The sequence below is a fragment of the Alternaria incomplexa genome, assembly GCF_024043165.1.
Source record: "Alternaria incomplexa strain BMP 0042 chromosome Unknown scaffold_19, whole genome shotgun sequence".
In the NCBI taxonomy this organism is placed as follows: Eukaryota; Fungi; Ascomycota; class Dothideomycetes; order Pleosporales; family Pleosporaceae; genus Alternaria; species Alternaria incomplexa.
The window spans coordinates 266,286-285,909 of NW_026249868.1; the positions used below are offsets into that span (position 1 = coordinate 266,286).

General features: G+C 54.9%; 8 protein-coding genes across 8 annotated transcripts; 4 read left to right on the forward strand and 4 right to left on the reverse strand.

Annotated features, from left to right (window-relative positions):
- Positions 1 to 218: 218 nt before the first annotated feature.
- On the reverse strand, positions 219 to 1,714 carry J4E90_010114 (uncharacterized protein; the record flags this gene model as incomplete). The annotated part of the gene is made up of 2 exons (XM_051439630.1): positions 219 to 1,054; positions 1,105 to 1,714. The coding sequence occupies 2 exons, from the start codon at positions 1,712 to 1,714 to the stop codon at positions 219 to 221; spliced, it is 1,446 nt and encodes a 481-aa protein (XP_051286539.1).
- Positions 1,715 to 3,576: 1,862 nt separating this feature from the next.
- J4E90_010115 (uncharacterized protein) lies at positions 3,577 to 4,990 on the forward strand (the record flags this gene model as incomplete). Its single annotated transcript, XM_051439631.1, has 2 exons — positions 3,577 to 3,592; positions 4,671 to 4,990. 2 exons carry the CDS (start codon positions 3,577 to 3,579, stop codon positions 4,988 to 4,990), a joined length of 336 nt encoding a protein of 111 aa, XP_051286540.1.
- A 345-nt stretch (positions 4,991 to 5,335) lies between these two features.
- On the reverse strand, positions 5,336 to 6,660 carry J4E90_010116 (uncharacterized protein; the record flags this gene model as incomplete). The annotated part of the gene is made up of 6 exons (XM_051439632.1): positions 5,336 to 5,515; positions 5,563 to 5,672; positions 5,719 to 6,075; positions 6,121 to 6,270; positions 6,319 to 6,442; positions 6,493 to 6,660. 6 exons carry the CDS (start codon positions 6,658 to 6,660, stop codon positions 5,336 to 5,338), a joined length of 1,089 nt encoding a protein of 362 aa, XP_051286541.1.
- Positions 6,661 to 7,122: 462 nt separating this feature from the next.
- On the reverse strand, positions 7,123 to 8,827 carry J4E90_010117 (uncharacterized protein; the record flags this gene model as incomplete). The annotated part of the gene is made up of 2 exons (XM_051439633.1): positions 7,123 to 7,509; positions 7,556 to 8,827. 2 exons carry the CDS (start codon positions 8,825 to 8,827, stop codon positions 7,123 to 7,125), a joined length of 1,659 nt encoding a protein of 552 aa, XP_051286542.1.
- Positions 8,828 to 9,695: 868 nt separating this feature from the next.
- On the reverse strand, positions 9,696 to 10,605 carry J4E90_010118 (uncharacterized protein; the record flags this gene model as incomplete). The annotated part of the gene is made up of 6 exons (XM_051439634.1): positions 9,696 to 9,827; positions 9,875 to 10,083; positions 10,130 to 10,178; positions 10,224 to 10,284; positions 10,337 to 10,551; positions 10,600 to 10,605. The coding sequence occupies 6 exons, from the start codon at positions 10,603 to 10,605 to the stop codon at positions 9,696 to 9,698; spliced, it is 672 nt and encodes a 223-aa protein (XP_051286543.1).
- A 613-nt stretch (positions 10,606 to 11,218) lies between these two features.
- J4E90_010119 (uncharacterized protein) lies at positions 11,219 to 13,983 on the forward strand (the record flags this gene model as incomplete). The annotated part of the gene is made up of 2 exons (XM_051439635.1): positions 11,219 to 13,577; positions 13,625 to 13,983. 2 exons carry the CDS (start codon positions 11,219 to 11,221, stop codon positions 13,981 to 13,983), a joined length of 2,718 nt encoding a protein of 905 aa, XP_051286544.1.
- Positions 13,984 to 14,380: 397 nt separating this feature from the next.
- Positions 14,381 to 16,831, forward strand: J4E90_010120 (uncharacterized protein; the record flags this gene model as incomplete). The annotated part of the gene is made up of 1 exon (XM_051439636.1): positions 14,381 to 16,831. One exon carries the CDS (start codon positions 14,381 to 14,383, stop codon positions 16,829 to 16,831), a length of 2,451 nt encoding a protein of 816 aa, XP_051286545.1.
- An 851-nt stretch (positions 16,832 to 17,682) lies between these two features.
- J4E90_010121 (uncharacterized protein) lies at positions 17,683 to 19,472 on the forward strand (the record flags this gene model as incomplete). The annotated part of the gene is made up of 2 exons (XM_051439637.1): positions 17,683 to 18,181; positions 18,229 to 19,472. The coding sequence occupies 2 exons, from the start codon at positions 17,683 to 17,685 to the stop codon at positions 19,470 to 19,472; spliced, it is 1,743 nt and encodes a 580-aa protein (XP_051286546.1).
- Positions 19,473 to 19,624: the final 152 nt, after the last annotated feature.

Below are 19,624 nucleotides of genomic sequence, written 5' to 3' on the forward strand. Positions count from 1 at the left end.
AATGCGATGATCCGGGAAACCAAGACCTTTTACATGGGGAACGCGAAATTCGGCACTAATAAGACTCGTCAAGGGCGCTGTCAAGGGCGCAGCCGAGGGCGCAACGGCGGAGGTGTACCATGGTACCACGAACCCCAAGAGCGGTATGACGAAAGCCGAGTTCTTTGAGTCGCAGAGGGATCTGTGGTGAGAAGACTGCAGCCTTTCATTCGTACTGTCTAGTCCTCCTCTTCGAGCGACAATTCGTGTCCAGCATGCCTAGTGGCAGTCTTCACATATACGTCTTCGCTGAGTGCAGGCCATTCGCCAACATGGTCGTCCAGGAGCTGGTTGATGTCCCATACCTGTCCCATATCGGCCTCAACTCTTGCAGGAAGCTCACTTGTAACCATCATCTTAACACCGTCCGCAAAGCCTCTACGCATTGGGTAGGCGACATAATCGGAGCTGGGACCTAATCTATGCTCAAGTATAGTGCAGCCCTCGTCCCAAATGGCAAGCTTGATGAGAAGGTCGCTCAGCCGTTGGCTCGCTCGAGGTGTGGGTCCGTGAAGAACCAAGCAAAAGGACTCGGGTGGCATCCCAAGCCTCTTGAGGAACTTGGTTTCAACGAACCAGGGCGCAATTTCCTCGATTCCGTCTTCTAAACCCATGCGCTCGGACAAGTAGTGCTGGTGAAATACGTCTACTCTCCTCTCGATCCGAAGCCTGAGGTTTTCGCAGCAGAAAGGAACAAGGCCTCTAGCGTGAGTTTGCCTATGTGCTTCGCTTATTTCGTCTTCCTGGATGATAATATTGCGTAGATGCGTCCGAGTGGCTGGTGGCAGGCGCTCTAAGAATCGAATAGTCACCGCGGTAGCCGAATAGTACGTGTCATCCAGATACCACCCTCGGTCAAAGTCCTCTACTATTGCAGGCGGCCGTGGAAGAAATTCGAAGATCGTGTCAAACTCAGCGCGATCCGGCATTCGCCATGGGTCCGGGCGCCATCCAAGCATCAACGCCTGAACCGTCTGATTTGGGTACTCCAGATCTTCGTGTACAATCCTACCATCTGTGCAAAGTCAGAGAACAGCTCAATTTGACTAGCCGAAGCGTGCCTACTGTCGTTTTCTTCAGACTCTCTGGTATACTCTTTGGAAGTCAACCGCCAGAACTCTGGGTGGGTGGATAGGATTTGCAACAAGTCTTGTAGTAGGGTTGTGTGCGCTGTATAGTCTATACTCCATACCACGCCTTCATTAAACAGTGTCCCGGAGCTGAGCCATTGAATCCTGTCGCCCATTCTGATGAACGCTTTCTCGATCTGCTCCGCCGCGGTACTATCTGGGTGCAGCTCTCGTAGGCGTTGTATAGCTTCGAGCGTAACCAGAGTATAGGACCACTCGAACATACGTCGGAGAGGTCGTTCTCGTTCACAGAGAAGATGATTCCATAAAAGCGCGTTCGAGCATTCGCTGTCAGGTTCGGGTACTTCGAGCTTTGTACGGAATGTAACCCTGTTCACCTGCAGAGCCAGACCCTCCATCTCGGTCGCAGTCTTCTTGCAAGTGTACTGCAAACTTAAATTGATCGGACGTCCGCTAGCCTGTCGAAGCTTGTCAGACGTGGCATCGTGGTGGTAGCCGTCTTCCTCAAGGACATAGTAGTGGTAGATCTCATCGCGCAACTCCTGCGGGAGACGGAAGAGAAGGGATTCGTTTTGGTCGTTCATTTTGATGAGGCGGTGTTGGTGTTTCGAAGCGTCGCGATGATGAGGGCGGACAGTTGGTGGAAAGATGTCCAAGCGTGTGTCTAGTGGCTGTCGTGCGCTGTCGAAATGTCGACCGGTAAAGTTTAATCGATGAGCAGTACAAGCGGACGAATTGTAGTGTGTTTCGTAGCAAGAATTTCCCGAAAACTTTAGATACTAACCGTAGCAATCCCGCTCGCGCAAATTCACCGTCGGTGATGTTGGCTGCGAAGAGTTGAAATTAGTATGGTAGGCGGAGGGCGCGCGCACATCGAAGGGCGGCATCACCAAAGAACGCGCCTTTCATCTCCATTTTCATCTCGTCCATGGCAAGAGACGGGAACTGTACGCGCATACAAGATATACATAATGGTTGAGCGTGTGAAGTTTGAGGAGCGGTGGTTGGGTGTTCGGTAAGTGAGGCGGGCAGTTTGCCGGCGGCAGGCGGCAGTCGGGTTTCAACCACCCAACCACCCAACCGATCAACGAGGAAGTGACGAGCACTTGAGTTTGACAGTGACAGCAACGGTTATCGTCGCATAATGGTGCAATGGATCGCTTCGACGACGTTCAAACTTTCCTGCCGATTCCATCCGCCTTCCAGAACGACGTGAAACACATGTTAAACTTTACTCCAGGCTCTGCGCAATGTGTTGTAACACGGCCTCTTCAGCTTACACCCAAACTAAGTTACGATTGCAATCAATCATCTTAGGATGACAGGTTTCAGCAAAATGACGCGAACCTTAGATCCTACTTCCGTAGTAAGACAGAGCCAAGTTTAATGACGACGTACGCTTCATAAAGTCATTGTCCCGCCGCCATGGGCTAGGCGATGTATCTCAACAAAGACGGTATTGCTTTGACATCATGCTCACAACGACAATCGACGGTAGCGACTTTGAAATGGTTTTCTTAGGACGCGGACATCTTTCACACGCTAGTGAGGGTAACAATGTGTGCTCTTTGGAGCAGGACGAAGGCAGTGAATGTCTCGACCTCTTTCGGGCCCTTTCTACCGTGGTTTTGGGTCAGCAGATGTGCAATCGGACCAAAACAAGGCATCTGAGCCTTCATTCATCTATCAGTTCTGTTCAGAAATGCGACCTCGGGCAAACAAAGGTACTTACACTCTACTCCCTGCCCAACGCTACTTTCCACACCAGAACGCTCCATCTCCGCAGTCATGGAGGCCACAACCCACCAGCTGTCAACATGCCCTCACCTCATCCCCTTACCTCTCTCAGAGACTAATTATCATCGCCGGCAGCCTAAGATCCGGAGTATGTCTGACTTTGATATACAACGACTTCGACGCTCTGACAGCTTCATGAATCACAACTACCATATCAACACCGCACCCACGAGGCCTCGCCGCATGATATCTGGATCAAGTACCCCAGAATCCAAATACAGGCCACACCACAGGAAGGGCGAGCTACGGTACGACTTCAGATTCGGCAACGGCTTCGAGGAAAAAGCCGCGCGCTTCAAACATGCTCGACATAGACGGGATCGAAGCAGCGTCTTCACAGTCGCAAGCGCACATACACTGTGCTCGATACCATCCGAGCCGCCAACCCCTACATCGCCTTCGCAATCTTTCCTAGACCTATACTCACCGTCTCTCCCTCCTTCACCAATCAAGGCCTCCAATCCGGCATACGCGACTACATCCCACTGCACCCTGACGCCCCTAGAACTACAAGACTGCATAGCACACGGTCGTTATTGCCGTATCAAGACATTCCTACTCGATCTTCTCCACCTAGATCTCAAGTCCTCGTCTTCTGCCTCTACCCCGAGGACCTCGGTGAGGACGAGCTGCAGTCACAAGTTCCACCATGGACGGTGCAAGAGGTGCGATTTACCCGAAGCTATACTCCCGTACATTGATGGCGGATTGCTAACATCGGGTTTCCATTGCAGGAATTTTGGATGTGAAGAATGTAGTGATAAGCATATGTCAGTTCAAGAAGAAGACTGGGTGGAGCGAACACCCTCACCGCTGGATATCTCGGATGAAGCACCGCAGATTGATGTAAGTCTTCCTATACCCTCCTCTCTTTTCCCCAGGGTATCACTAACATATCTCTCCTATAGCCAATCGCTTTCATCCCCATCTCCACCACCCGACCCCATCCTCTTGATACCGGCAGCGACTCCGCATCCACATCGACACCCAGCCCTCACTCCAGCTTCTCCTTCTCGCCATCCCTCTTCGAATCTACGCCACTCCCCCAAGACACCCCAACGAGCCCCTCACCGTCAACAAGTCCAATAAACTACTCCCTCCCCATCCCCTACTACCGACCGTCCCGCCCAACTAGTCCAGCAACACCTTCCCGTGCCCGCGTACCATCCGGCTTCACGGGCTTCATCAGATACATATCTCCAAGAAGCTCCGAAATCAAACCCAGCACCTCAGTCATAGGCGAAAACATCCCCGCAACCGCCGTAGCAATGCTGCAAGCCTCGCCAACTACTATCCACATCCGGCAACCTCTTTCAAGGCCTGGAACTGCTGTTCAGACTACTCCATCGCCATCACCCTTATCCACCCCGGTAACTGAGATTGGGGACCCACTCGCAGATACGCCGACAACAATTGTCCATATCCGAAGTCCCCGTTCACGGCCCGGGACCGCTGCACAACCATCGCCTCTATCCACACCGATAACTGAGATCGAGAACCCGCTTTCAGACACCACCCCACAACCCTCGCCTACGACAACTGTTATCCGTCATTCACCATCACCCACAACAACACCAACAACCGAAATCGAGAACCCTCTTTCATGTATCGACGACTTCCCCCTTTCCACCCACTCCTCCCTCCCCACCACCACCACTAGTCCGCCCTCCTCCCCCGACTCCCGCACAACAATCCTCCTCCTCCACCGCGCCCTCTCCACCTCAACCACCACCAGCCAAACAGACACGTACCTAATCCGGACCGCACGCCTCGTCCTCGGCCTCGCCGTGCAAAGCGCCGCTGGGCGCATCCCAGCCGACATTGCGGAAAAGGTGTCTGCGCAGCTGTTTCCGGAGGAGGGGCAGGAAGTCATGGGTAAAGAGGAGTTTGAGGCGTTTGTCAAGGGAAGTGTGGAGAGGGGCGAGGTTAGTGTGGTTAGGGGAGCGCAGATATTGGAGTTGGTTGGGGCGAGTATTAGTTGGGTGGGGGATGGGGATGAGGATGAGGATGAGGATGAGGATGAGGATGAGGATGAGGATGAGGATGAGGATGAGGGCGTGTAGAGTCGAGGTATTGTGATTGATTCGAGGCGTCTGGCTGGGGAGAGTTAGTTTTTGTTGTTTTGGGAATACCCGGCGTTTATGCTATTTGAGATACCATTAGAAAGTGGGCGCTGGACGCGAAGATACTTTAGACACTTAACAAGAATTTATAATCATGTTAATATTGACTCGCTAGACCTCCTTCATGACTCGAAGTCGCGCATTTATTCCTCCCAGGACGCCTTATATGATATCTTGATCCGTTCCCAAAACATACTGTCAATCATCGCACCTCCTCATTCTCTGCTCATGCAGTCTAAGACTCTTAACATGGCTCGCTGACAAGTGGTCTAGGATAGCGTCGTTCTACTCGTCCTCCATGCCTTCCAGTAGCGTATGCTCGAGAACGTCACTTAGCGTCACCATGCCCTTGAGCTTGCTATTTTCATCGATGACGACGAAGCGGTGGACGCGCGATCTGCGGATCGTGTCGTAGAGGGTGGACATGTTGTCGTTGAGCGAACAGGTGAAGATGCCGGGAAAGTCCTGGACGTTGTCAGAAGACTGTAAATAATGAGGATGTGGAGACGTACGTCTGAGCGCTTTAGTAGCGCGTCGCCGACTGTGAGGTTCAGGTCGTCGTATACACCGCCCTTGATAAGTGCAATGACGTCGACGGCTTCGAAGACGTTCAGCACGGTACCTATGGATATTAGCCAAGTTTGCCGTAATCCAACATTGCCACCTACCGGCTCTGTCCAAAATGGGCACACTAGATATGCTCTTCTTAACAAGCATGTGGATGACGTCCATGACCGGTGTGTCCATCGATGCAGTCGCGAGATCCTCGTATGTACCGACATTAAGCTCCTTCAGCGGCTTTCGCAGCTTCTGTGTCTCCTTGACGTTCACAGCGATGAATTTCAATATGCGGTATTGAGTGATGACGCTAACGACCATGGTTCTACGTGTCTCGTCATCGCTGTCGACAATGGGGATACGCCGCGCGCGCGATTCGAGCATCTTGCGGCATGCTTCGTATACGGGTCGGTCGGGGTGGATGGATATGGTTTCTATGGGTTTGACGCCCAGAGATCTCTCAATGTCTGTCTGTGTGAGCTTGTGTTCGGCATGCGAAGCCGAGCGCTTACCTCGCAGACTGTTCAGGCGGAACTGGTCGACCCGCGCCAAAGCGTCTGGGTTCTGCCAGTAGTACTGTATGACGTTTATATAGTCCGACGTCGTGAGGAGTCCGGCAAAGGTAGATGACTTGGAATCCCATAGCGGCGCTGAGACGATACCTACATTCAACGTCAGCTCGTGCTTCTATACACCATGTCCGAGCTCACCATTCTGGTTCAGTATGTTCAGACTCTTCTTCACCAGCAGCGCCGTGTCGAAGACGATCAGGCGATAGCTTATAGGAAGCACATCGTAGCTCGTTCTGGCCTTGAGGAAAGCTCTGATGGTTCTCTAGCTCTTGTCAGCTACCGCAGCGACTGTCGGCGATCCAGACTTCATACCAGGCCGTCCAGTTGCTCGCGGTCAACAGCTGAAAGTTGGCGCGGCTGCTCTTTCGGGGGTAGAGGCGCTCGGGACTGTTGGAGCAGGTCCCTCGGCGTCACAAAGGCGGGTCGCGCATCGCTCGGGAGGGCGTTGGTCGTAGAGTCTGCCGTGTCGACGCCCGACATGATTATCGCGTTGCTCCTCGGAGCCGCATGAGCGTGACTCCAGTGATCCAAGCTTCGGGGGTAGATACAGCGGGAATGGGGGCTAGTAGACGCAGGATTTCTTGAATGCGGTGAAAGTCGGTGCAGGTAAAGGCCCCACGATCGTCATTAGCGCATCGTGGACCTGGAATGTCAATGCGCAAACACGCGGGGCAAACATGCGTAGCTTACAGCAGACAGCAAACATATACGTGTGACAAGCTCGTCTTTACTTGCTTTGCTTTGATTACATTGAAGCGCTCAGTTCTGAGATACGGCTAACCTTAGGGAATGCACCCGAAAGAAACCTGGTCCCAAAGGATCCTCAGGTACGCTAGAAATCATACACTGCCGCCATCTGTCCATGAACATTGCACGCCGCCTGCCCTTCCAAGATATTCCCCCATTCATAGTATCCATATGCCAAGTCGTGACCCATCCACACTATGCGTCGTGTTTCCTGGCTGCCTTTGCGGCGTCCAAGTTGAGCTCAGGACCGGGCTCAGCCTCGGCCTCCTCCATAATAATTTCCTGTGCCGCTGCTTCGACCGGTATCTCAGGCTCGCCAATTGACTTCTTCGCTTGTGCTACGATGGCATCTGCCTCGGTGATTCCGCCCTTCATGGTCGACTGGTCACCGTCCACACCCATCGCGGCGTCGTTTTTGCGCTGCCGAAGAGCCTTGTTGTCGAAGCGAACAACCATACAGGAGAGGTTGTCGGTCGAAAAGCGTGCGAGGGCGTAGTCGACGAGCTTCTTGGAGGCTTCTTGCGGATCGTGAACTTGGCGGACTAGGTCGACGGCTTCCTGGTCGGAACAGACATCCCAGAGCTATAGCTGTTAGCAAATGTCATGAATTTGTGACTGCATTACTTACACCATCGCAAGCGAGAATGAGAAACTCGTCCTGCTCGGCCTGAATCACAGTCTCGGTGGTGTACGGGTGTCCGGTGACCAAGTCCTTCATATAGGCATCGCCCAGTGCTCGTGTGACAGCAAGGACGCCGTTAACGCGGTTGTTGAGAATCAAGCCGCCGGCACTAGCAACACGGCGTCCCTCGTTCTCGTCGCTGCCCTTGTGGTCGTAGGAGAGGCGCAGCGCTCGGCCATTGCGGCAGAGGACAATACGCGCATCACCTACGTTGGCGGTGTACAGCACGCGCTGTCGGCTGGCCTCGTTGCGTAATCTCGCCTCGACTTGCTGTTCAGCTGCGGGCTCCACAGCGGAATCGGTAGCCTCGCCGCCTTCGCCTGCATGCTTGATAGCCGATACAGCCGCGGGTGCAAAGAGCACTGAGCCGGTGGACGATTGCGCATTAGGTACTCGGTCCTCCCACCTCAGAACTGCAATGACCGCGGTACAACCACTGTTCTTCAAAGGAAGCTTCTCCAACTGCTGGTCGACGACGGTGAAGGTCTGATCGAGCAGCTCGGGTATCGGGGTGTTGGGGTTCTTCCGGATTGTCTCTTCCAGGATCAGGTGAAGCTTCTTTCCACACCAGTCGGCAGCGAAGGTTCCGGCGTGTCCGTCGAAGATGGCGAAGTATCCGTTGTCCGTCTCAACTACGGCTTGCGACAGAGGGTCAGACTGAGTGGAGCTGGCGTCGGAGATGGCGCGGGCCTTGTCGGCGGCATACGAGGGCGCTGGGGTGCTCAAGAAGTTGTACAGGTATGCGTGGGTATCCTCCATCGTTCGTCTGCACTTCTTGTTCTTATCCTCTGTGACACCGACGCGGAAGGTAGATCGTGGGCCGGGCGCCGACTCGCCAGCCGAGTTGTTGAGGGAGCCCTGGGGGACACTGAGGGCAGCATCCGACTTGCCCAGCTTCTGCATGGGCGTCTGAGGGGCGGCCTTTTCGGTCATGGTGTTGTTGGTCGTGTTGGTGGGAGAAGAGCCGCCTAGGTGCAGCGACTGTTTCGCGCTCGAGAACATGTCGCGGGCACGCGATACGCCACTACTCCGTCGTTTTCTCTCGGTGGGGGCGGAAGCGTCACTGAGCTTGCGATCTATGGAAGCGGAGCCGTTGCTGGTTGTGTTTGTCGGTGCAGCAGCTGCGTTGTCCGCCGCTGGGGCTGCGGGTTTGGGCGCGTCATGGTTGGCAGGGGTGTCGACGGCGGGACTCTCGTCGTCCTTTGCATTGCCAAACATTTTCGAGAGCAAGCCTCCCTGGGCGCTCCGACGCCTGTTACCTGCCAGCTTGGAGGATGGCGCTGGCGTTTGGTGACTGGGTAGTGGCGGCGATGCAGATGGGGCGGCCGAGGCGGCGGCGGATTCGCGGATGAGATAAGCGGGGCTCGAGGGACAAGAATGTAGGAAAGATGTAGACGGATGCAAGGGGAGGAGTCGTGGGAGTCGTCGGTGCTAGGTGTAATGACGTCGAGGGTGTATGGCGGGGCGAGCAGCCGGAAATATCAATTGGCGCAAGAGAAGGCTTGACACTGCGAAAAGATGACAAGGCGCGGGCACGTTCCAGGGTTGAGATTGGACGATCGTCGAGATAGCGTGGGCGGATAGGCAGTGAGTTGCAGGCAGCGTGCGCAATGGGAACCCGACTGCTTGTTGTGGAAGTGCGGGGATCAATTGCGCAGGTACTCGACTCACGAAGGCGACCCCGCTAGGTACTGCGCGGGTGTGAATGGAGGCGACGGCGCAGGCCAAATACACGGTCCTGTGACTCTGCTATATCAACCAAGGCTAGCATAACCAAAGCAAATCCAGGGTTTTGGGCTGCGGATTAGCACGATCTAGGCTCGCGCGCATGCAGACCGGCGCGTACTGTGGAGCCGGCTTGAATTGACTAACATGTCTATGTACAACCGCCGGCCATGACTATCCCGCAACATGAACAGCGGAAATTTGAGATCTTCAGATCTTCATACGCATATTGCACTGTCTCTTGACGTGATCAAGAAAGAACCTCTATTCAAGCCGTCGGCCTGATATCTATGCATGCTGACACCGAGCCAAGAATGCTGCGCGGGCATGGCGAAGTTGCTTCTGGTACTAGCCCTTCACCTCACCTTCTCAGGCTGTCCAAGCGTGCCTGGAGGTCGTCGTCATCAGGGTCAGCTCCGCCGCCGCCAACAGCCTGCGCCACCCTAGCTTCAGGTACTGTGTTCTTCTGCAGTCCGCTGGGCGTCTCGCCAAGCTATGCGACGTTAGCGATTGCGGTCTTGGTAGTGAGAGAGTACTCACAGCCTGGCCAAGATCGATGCCTATCTCATCCAAGACCTGGTTGACGAGGTCTTCGCTCTCTTCTTCGTCTTCCATGCCAGTGGCATCATCGATAGCGTCGTCCATCATCTCCTGCCGCTGGTCCATGATGTCGTTCTCCTTCTCAAACTCCATGGCAATGCGTTGGAGCGCCGGCAGGTTCATCTGCCTGTTCATGCTTCCGAGCAGTGCTGCGCATGTTAGACTAGTCTAGCGAAAAGTTGTAGATGTACTCACTTGTCGCGCCCTTCATAGACTGCATCATCTGCTCGTTACTGCGTACGGTCTGCTCGCATTAGCCATGTCCGTTTCTAGTAGGCATACGCCATACCTGTATCCTGAGCGAAATCGCCTGCAGTTGTGTGCGCATCTGGTAGAACTTCTGGATGTATCTTGCGTACGTTAGCCATGTCCTATCAGCAATGCGACAGCGACTCAGCATACCGCCGTGTGCGCACCAGGTCCTTTGCCTGGATGCGCAGAGGCCCCATCTGCCCATTCTTTGCGCTCTTCTTGATGTCTGCGACTAGCTTCTTCTCCTGGTTCTCAAGCTTCACGCGCTCGCGGTCTAGCTCTCGCTGCGTCTTCTCGAGTGCGCGCTGGTGTTTCCGCAACCGTTCCGCCGGCGTCATGCGCTTTCCGAAGGCCCATTCTACGATCTTGCAGGTTTTTCAGCATGGGCTATGTAGAAGAGTAGGTATACATACGTTCATGGTTGCGACTGGATTGGGCGAGGTTTGTGGAGGATCCTGGGGTAGACTTGGAGATGTGGGTGCGGCGGGCAGCGCGATACGACCGACCACTTCGTTCAGATTACAAGACTAGAGGAAGAGACCAGCTCTGAATTGGCGAGTGTTTGTACGGGAGGAGGGCAGAGACGTCAAGTTGCAAAAGTGGCTGCCTTGCCCGATTATGTCATTTGATGTTCGGCCGGGTTGAGGCGTGGAGGGCAAGATACGCAGACGCAGGTATGGCGATGCCGAGCCTCGAGGGAATTATCTACCACTTGCCCACATGTACGCAAGCGCAATTCTAGTACACCAATTCACCCAAGCAATTCACGCATTAAACAGCGCCCAGCCAGACGTGCAAAGGTTGACGTGAAATAGCTGCACACGTGTATGCCGCGGCAGTGCCCTGGTGGGCGTGTAGCTGTCACGACAGCCAATCCCTGCTTGGGTGCGAGGTGGCGTGTGCACACCAACTCTGACGTTGTCTCAGCATATTCTTTCTCGACACCGCCTCTCTCCACAACATCACACCCGCCTCTCCGCATCTATCACGACATGCGCCCCTCCTCATAGCGCAACCACCCGAACCACCTCGATGAATCCCGATCGACGCAACGGCCGCCCCTCCTCGCCCGGCGAGTCCTCCAGCAGCGGCCGCCGTGGCCAATCCGACGACTTCGTCCCGCGCCGGAATGCTGGACCCGGATACATGACGGTCGGCGGCGGCAGCACCACGAGCGACGCCGCCGCCCGCCTCGTCTCCATGCTCGACGAGGACTCTGGCTACGGCGGAAGTATGCAAGACGGCGAAGGCAGCGGCATGAATTGGCGGTCTAACATTGGCGAAGACAGGCCATCACCGATGCTGTCTGCCGGGTCAGGGAACGCCGAACACGAGCGCCAGCGCAGCCATGTCCTGCAACTGCGCTACAACCAGAACAAGAACGCCCTCGGCCGCGCAATTGCTGGCACCATCGAGACGCTCAAGAGTTTCCAAGAGATGAACCTGAAATGGCCGGCCCACTACCCCTCGGTCCAGGTGGCTGAAAAGCAAAAAGCACATCTCCGCAACGAATCACGGCCCGGCCTGCAGCACACACAGTCGGCCATGGGCAACTTCGACCCCGACATGCGCTCCCCCGAACGACCGCGAGGACCCCGCCGAGCGGGCACGACGATTGGAGACGACTTCGGCGAATCGAGCTCAGCCGCCGAACAGAAACGCAAGGAGGAGCCCAGACTGGTCACGCCGCAACTGGCCCACGACTTCTCCGTCCTGAAGTTGGAACTGCGCATGGGAGGCCGGAACCAGACAGACCTGGTACACTCGCTCGAGAAGAACTCGGTTGCCTCTCTCCTCGACGGACAGATCCAGCAGAGCATACGCCACCTTTTCTCTCTCAAAGAGCGTATCGAGGACACATCGAGCAAGGTCCTGGTCACCGGCGATCTCAACGCCGGAAAGTCAACCTTCTGCAACGCCCTCCTCCGACGCAAGGTCCTTCCCGAAGACCAGCAGCCCTGCACAAGCATATTCTGCGAGGTGCTTGACTTCAGAGAGAACGGCGGAGTAGAAGAGGTCCACGCGATTCCCATCGGCTCGACATACAACCGCAACGACGAGAGCACCTATGTTGTATTCGACTTGAAGGACCTTGAGAAGATCGTCATCGACAACGACCACTTCTCACAATGCAAGATCTACGTCAAGGACATCCGGGACGTAGACGAATCTCTCCTCAACAACGGAGTCGTCGACATCGCTCTCATTGACGCCCCGGGTCTGAACGCCGACTCTCTCAAGACAACCGCCGTTTTCGCTCGCCAAGAAGAGATTGACGTTGTCGTCTTCGTCGTTTCTGCCGCCAACCACTTCACCGAGTCCGCCAAGAACTTCATCTTCACCGCTGCGCGAGAGAAGGCATACATGTTTATGGTGGTCAACGGCTTCGACACCATCCGCGATCAGAACCGTTGCCAGGAAATGATCCTGAAGCAAGTCGCCAATCTCAGTCCCGCCACATTCAAGGAGTCCAGCGAACTGGTGCATTTCGTCTCCAGTAACGCCATTCCCATGGGTGGAGGAGGGAGCCCCCCGGATGACGACGGCGACGACGACCCCTCTGACAAAGGAAAGGGCAAGGAAGCAGAGAAGCAGCGCGACTTTGCTGATCTCGAGGCCTCGTTGCGACGTTTCGTATTGGAGAAGAGGGCGCGATCCAAGCTGGCACCCGCCAAGACCTATCTCCTCAACGTGCTAGGAGACATGAACAACCTTGCCACTGTCAACCGAGATGTCTCTCAGAGCGAACTGGATCGTGTCACCAAGGAGATCCAGGCTCTCGAGCCCGAGTTCGAAGAGTCAAAGAAGTCACGGACAGAGGCCGGAGAGGCAGTTGATCGTATGGTCGAAGACACAACATCAGACGTCTATGGCCACACCCGGGACACGCTCAACAACTCTATCGCTAGGGTGGCAGAGCAGGATCTTGGCATCGAATACCCTGGCCTCTTCTCAGCCTACCAGTACGCCGAGGATATCAGAGACTCCATGCTCCACGAGATCACCGAAGCGGTTCGCTTGTGCGAAGAACATGCACGAACCCAAGCGGTACAAGGCTACAATGGCATTAAGAACTTGGGTGTTTTACATCTTGGCAACAACCTGTATGCCGATGTCATGTTCCGCCCAGAGAGGATGTTCAGGAAGTCAGTGCACGCTCTCGCCCGCCAGGTGGACATCGACATCGACCTATGGGACTTCTTTGATGTCGCCAGCCTGTGGGAGCGACAAGAAAAGGCTGCCGGTGCCGGTATGGCTATGACTGTTGCCGGTGTAGTAGGTGGCAGGTTGGTCGGCGGCGTCGGCTGGCTAGACGGTGCCCTTGGTGCTGCAAAGGTCATGGGTACGAGCAACATGAGGAGACTGATCATTCCCGGTCTCATCGCTGGTGGTAAGCACATCCTTTCGCTGTCATTTGATCTATACTAACGTCTCTAGTTGCTCTCGGAGTATCATACGTCCTGGCTTCCGTGCCCAAGTCGCTACCTCACCGCCTCAGCGCAAAGCTATCTCAGCAGCTCTCAGCGATTGACTACACACACTCTAACGCCCTTCGCATCAGCTCCGAGGTTCGCCGTGCACTCAAGGGCCCTGCCAACGATGTCCGCATCGGCCTGCAGAGGAACGTCGAGAAGCTCCAGCTGCAGAAGGAGGAGACAACGAAGCTCAAGGCGGAAACCGAAATCGCTCGCAAGTACTTCGGCAACCTCGTCCGCAGCAGCAATGACCTGCGCCAGACGGTCCAGCGTGTTGACCTGGAGGCTGCGCCACCAGCGATTAGCAGCCCGATGCAGTAGATGTTGTTATGCCCTTATGCTATTTGAAAAGAGTCACGGCTTACGCGTACGAAGAAAAGGATCAGCATGGAGGCGTTTGCAGGTGTTTAGGATAGGCCATGACGAAGTAATCTTGCCCGCTTTCTCGGTGTACATAGAATTGACCCAATACCCCTCTTGCCCTTTGGCCGAAATCGACAGATAGATACATCCAAAATCTGAACATGTGCAATGATAGTTGTGAGAGCTACCTTTTGCCAAGCTGTCGTGCGTGGACCCTGTGCGTTCATAGCAGACACGCCTGAGTCGAGACCTCGGATCTGCGCACGTCATCCGTCCGACGCTACCTACCGTTGCATTCCCGCCTGCCTGCATCCACCCGCTCCATGGCGGCTCATGCACGACCGAAGCCGCTCTGATGGAAACTAGAAGAGACCCCCGATCTTTTCTCTTCTTTATAATCCTGCTGCTGCTCATCAACTCGCCCGAACAGCAACAGCCAACCTTCAATGCGCGCACCCGTTACCGAGAGCTCATCGAGCGCGAATACTACCAACTCGATATCCTAAATCGGACGCGATACGGCGAATTCAACCCAAGGAAGGACAGGTGGCTCAATGTTACTGGGCTGCGGGATGAGGATGGCTTTGCGTGGGACTTGCTGGACCCAGTGAGGCAGAAGGCAAAGGCGCAGTCTGAGCGACTACTGGGAGATGGGTGGAAGGGCATGCTGGATGGACCGCTGCAGGAGGGGGAAGCTGGCATGCCGGTATACAAGAACCTGTCTGGTTACGTGCAGGGAGAATGGACGCGCTCGCCTCTGAGCCGCATACGGCATCCCAGCGATATGGGCAACGCCTCAGCCATACCCGACGATCCCTTTGGAAACATGGCGGTATACGACAGGAACCTGACTGGTGCAGGTGGACCGTTGCGGATACACGTCACAGAGCTGGAAGACAGGATGCGGAGGAATGCGAACAAGACTATATCTGAGATCAGCGCGAAAGTGGTCATCGGAGACAAAGACAGCTTTGGGGGGAACTGGTGGGAGTTTGTGGCACACGGCGTTCACTTTATGAAGAGTGGAACTGCTGTTCTGACTACTACGAGTGATCGGTTCGCGGGCATCTTCGCTTTGCCTCATTTGCAAATTACACCATACTTCTACTCGACGTCCCAGGAGTTCCTCAATTGGACGATACACGAAGCTATAGAACGGCAAGAGAAGAGAGCTTTCCCGAACTGGAACCCCTGGACATCCGCTGCGGAGGGCAACAATGAAGGCATGTTCCAAGGGCACCACTGCGAGTTCGTCTTGTATCTTCAAGAGTTTCCAAGTCAATCCAACGTCGACATGGACTGGCTCGAGCACGAGCTCCGCTTCCCTACTGGCGCTCCTATCCCACACGATATCCCTCACGCCATGTCCATGGTGGGCTTCTCTCCAGATTGTGGCTTCGTGATTGAGTCAAAGGGTCCTCCAGATTTCCCCCCATCAGAAGCCATGCACCTGGTTGGATCCAAGACAGAAGATTTCAATGTCCGTGCGAGACACGGCATCCTCGCTTTTGCCATCAGTCTTGCGTTCCAACTTTCCTTCACTCTTAAGCAGATGAAGGAGACCGCAACGCCATCCATGCGCAGCCGGGTCAGCTTCTATACCATCGCTATGATGGCCCTTGGAGATGGCTTCACATTCTTGATCCTCATCTTCATGTATTTCTTCCTCGGTACGGCTCAGTTGGCACTGTACAGCATTGCGTTCATAGCGCTTTTCTCTGTACTGACACACCTTCGCTTCTTGATGGATATCTGGTCTGTGCAAGCAGCGGAGAGAGCCCGTCAGGAGCGACAACGGAGTACTGCAACTACCACTGCGACTCCGACTCCGGCTCCTGAGCCTGCAGCTCCAACACCGCCCACAGATGGCGGTTTACCTTTGCCAGCTACTGCCGCTCGACCGCCACGTCCACCTACTCCCATCATCATCGCACCAGACCAGGACGACCCCGACGAAGACCTCACTCCGAGTCCAAACAATACGCCCACTCCAGCCGGCGCTACTACAACAGATGCGAATCCCCGGGCCGAGCTTGGTGCACTGTACAGCCGCTTTTGCCTTATGCTCATCGTTCTGTTCTTTGTAACTATACACTTCGGGACAGCTCGCACGACGTATCGCGCGATTTACTTCGACGTCATCACCTTCATCTACCTCTCGTTCTGGGCACCGCAGATCTACCGGAACATCATGCGCAACTGCCGGCGAGCACTGCGCTGGGACTACGTTGTAGGAACGAGCGTGGCCCGCATCGCACCTGTAGCGTACTTTTATATGAAAGAAGACAACGTACTGTTCTCAAGAACAGACTGGAGAGCAATGGGTTTCCTGGCCGGGTGGATGTGGATCCAAGTGGTAGTGTTGGTGAGCCAGGAGATGTTAGGTCCACGCTTCTTCATCAGAGACGGATGGGCACCCCCCGCATACGACTACCACCCTATTCTGCGCGAAGACGAAGAAGGCGCAACAATGCCCCTCAACATCACAACATCGACAGACTCACCCACCACAATCGACGCCTCTGCCCCAGAAAGCGAATCATCCAAAGCCTCAGGTGAATCCAAATCCAAAGGCAAAAAAGTATTCGACTGTAGCATCTGCGCCAACGACATCGAAGTACCCGTCATACCCGCAGGCGCTGATGAGAGCAGCGTGGCTGGCATGGGCGGGACGAGTATGATTCTACAGAGAAGGCAGTACATGGTTACGCCTTGTCGGCACATATTCCACACTGGGTGTCTGGAAGGGTGGATGCGATATAGACTTATGTGTCCGAATTGCAGAGAGAGCTTACCGCCGCTGTAGACGAGTAGGCTGAATACAGTAATATTCTTTGCATTTTGCATCAGCATCATCAGGAGAGGATCTTGGGATCAGCATGCATACCTGATGATGTAGGTGACGCATGTCTCACTGTCCGCGTAAACAAGTGGATCTTATACCTTTTAGTGCGTCTGCCAGCTCCACTTTCCGCAGTTGCAGCAGCAGCGCAACGGTAACTGCCACAAGCTCCAGGGGTTTGCACGTGGTCCCATGCCAGCGCGCAATCGCGAAATGCGACAACTAAAACTAGATACATCGTACATTCACATCGCCACTTTCTACGTCAATTCCGTGTATGTCAGTGACTCTAAGGTGCGCGGCAGTTATTATTAGCACGTCTACGCCACAGATCGCCGCTTCGACGCTAGGCGTAGGGTACAGCATCCTTTACCGGTTCCACAGCTGGGGCTGAGTTGCGCATCACTCGCTTTCTGAGCCCCGGTCGGTCTCTGCATACGCAAACCGCAACCCTCAGCCTCTCGTTTCCCACATTCGCTTCGTTGCTGCATTGTGTGCTGGCGTTGGTCATATAACAGCGGGTGCCTGAGTTTTTGGATTAACGTGTTCTTCTTGTTCCTCTTTCGTGTTTCCGAGACGCCGAAGGAACCCCTGGACTTACACAAGGCTTGCGCGAGGCTTGTTCCGGAGACGACGAGTCGTCGCACGCCCCCCAGCTTAAGCAAGGCCAAACCCTTCGTCTACCCCACAACTTCATTGTTCGACAGAGTCGACCTCACCTGTATTGCGCCCTTCGACACGACGTACTCCTGCTACTCTTGCGCATCAAGTTGTGCACCTTCGCGCCTTCCTAATACCACAAGTGCCTGCCCATCATGGCGGCCAACGACTACTACGGTAACACCCAAGGGCAGTCGCATGACAGGAACGATGGGCCTCTGCCACCGATACCCAGCAATCACACCCAGCATTCCATCTCGCCCGTCAGCACGCCCTTTGGCGACCGGCCCTACCCAACCCAAACCGCAAGCAGCGGAGCCCTCGGCGGCTATCCCATCGATACATCGTATTCGAATACCTCGTACCAACCTCCCACACAATATAGCTCGACGGCACACATCAACGACCCGTACGCGCGGCAACCAGACCCGTTTGCCGACCAGAACGCAATACCGCTTCAGAACCAACCAAAGATGGATGGCAGCAGTCCGACGCGGTATAATGGCGACCCGGAGTACTACGGCATGGGTGTGGAACCGAGGCGGAAAAAGAGTAAAAAGAAGAAAGGCATGTTCAGTGGAAGGGTGACGTGGGTTGTGTATATCCTTACGGCGGTGCAAGTCGGTGTATTCGTGGGAGAACTGATCAAGAACGGTACGTCTGCCATCTGTCAGTATAGGAAACAGACTAACAACCCCCAGGCATGTTAACAGGCAGTCCTATCCAAACGAAACCCAACTTCAACATCATGATCGGCCCCTCGCCCTACGTCCTCATCAACATGGGCGCGCGCTTCACACCCTGCATGCACAACATCAAGCGCGTCATCGAAGCACAACCAGGCCCCGTCGTAGCCTGGCCCTGCCCCAACACGACAACCCTCACAGACAATAAATGCACCCTCGCCGAACTCTGCGGCATGGGCAGCGGCGTCCCCGACCAAACCTCCGTCACAGACTTCAAAGACCGCAGCCACGAACCCAACCAATGGTGGCGCTTCATCACGCCCATTTTCCTCCACGCTGGACTCATTCACATCGGCTTCAACATGCTCCTCCAATGGACTCTAGGCCGCGACATGGAAAAAGAAATCGGTCCCCTCCGCTTCGCACTCGTATACTTCTCCGCTGGCATCTTCGGTTTCGTGCTCGGCGGCAACTACGCCCCCGACGGCATTACCTCCGTCGGTGCATCTGGATCCCTCTTCGGCGTCCTCGCACTCACCATGCTGGATTTACTGTACAACTGGTCTACACGCCGCAGTCCCGTCAAAGACCTCCTCTTCCTCCTCCTCGACATGGCCATCGCTTTTGTCATCGGTCTACTCCCCGGTCTGGACAATTTCTCCCACATCGGCGGGTTCCTCATGGGCATCGTACTGGGTATCTGCATTATCCACTCTCCCGAATCGCTGCGCGCACGCACGGGCCAGAGTGAACCCCCGTATGCGACGGTGGATACGGCACCGCTAGCCCATTCTGCATCGCTTGGTGCGGACGGAGATGAGGGCAGTAAACCAAAGACTAGCAATAGCAAGATTACGGCGTTTGCGAAACAACCCGTGGGCTTCTTCAAGGGGAGGAAGCCGCTCTGGTGGGCGTGGTGGCTTGTCCGTGCGGGCGGGCTGGTAGCGGTGTTTATCGGATTTATCCTCCTGTTGAGAAACTTTTATGAGTGGCGGAATACGTGTAGTTGGTGTAAGCACTTGAGCTGTTTGGTAAGTTCTATCCCCCTTCTATCCATGCCCCATCTTGGGTTGTATCTGGCAGAGAGTATGCTTTTGCTAACGACATTTCTACAACAGCCTATCACCACAAACGGAGTCTCGTGGTGCGACATGGGAAGCCTCAATCTTACGACGACGGACGCGCCGAGTAAGAGGAGTTTGAATCCAAGTCATTTGCCTAATATGATGGCGGAGATGGCGGTCGGACGGATTATGTAGATGTGGATGTGGGTAGCTGAGATGAGATGTGAATTGTATGGTTTACAATCAACGGCCTCTTCATCCAGGGATAGCGAGAGTTTAGATACCAAGTATTCAACTTTCACGTCAATCAAGACAAAAGCTCAACAGGCCTGCAGCCTACATTAACG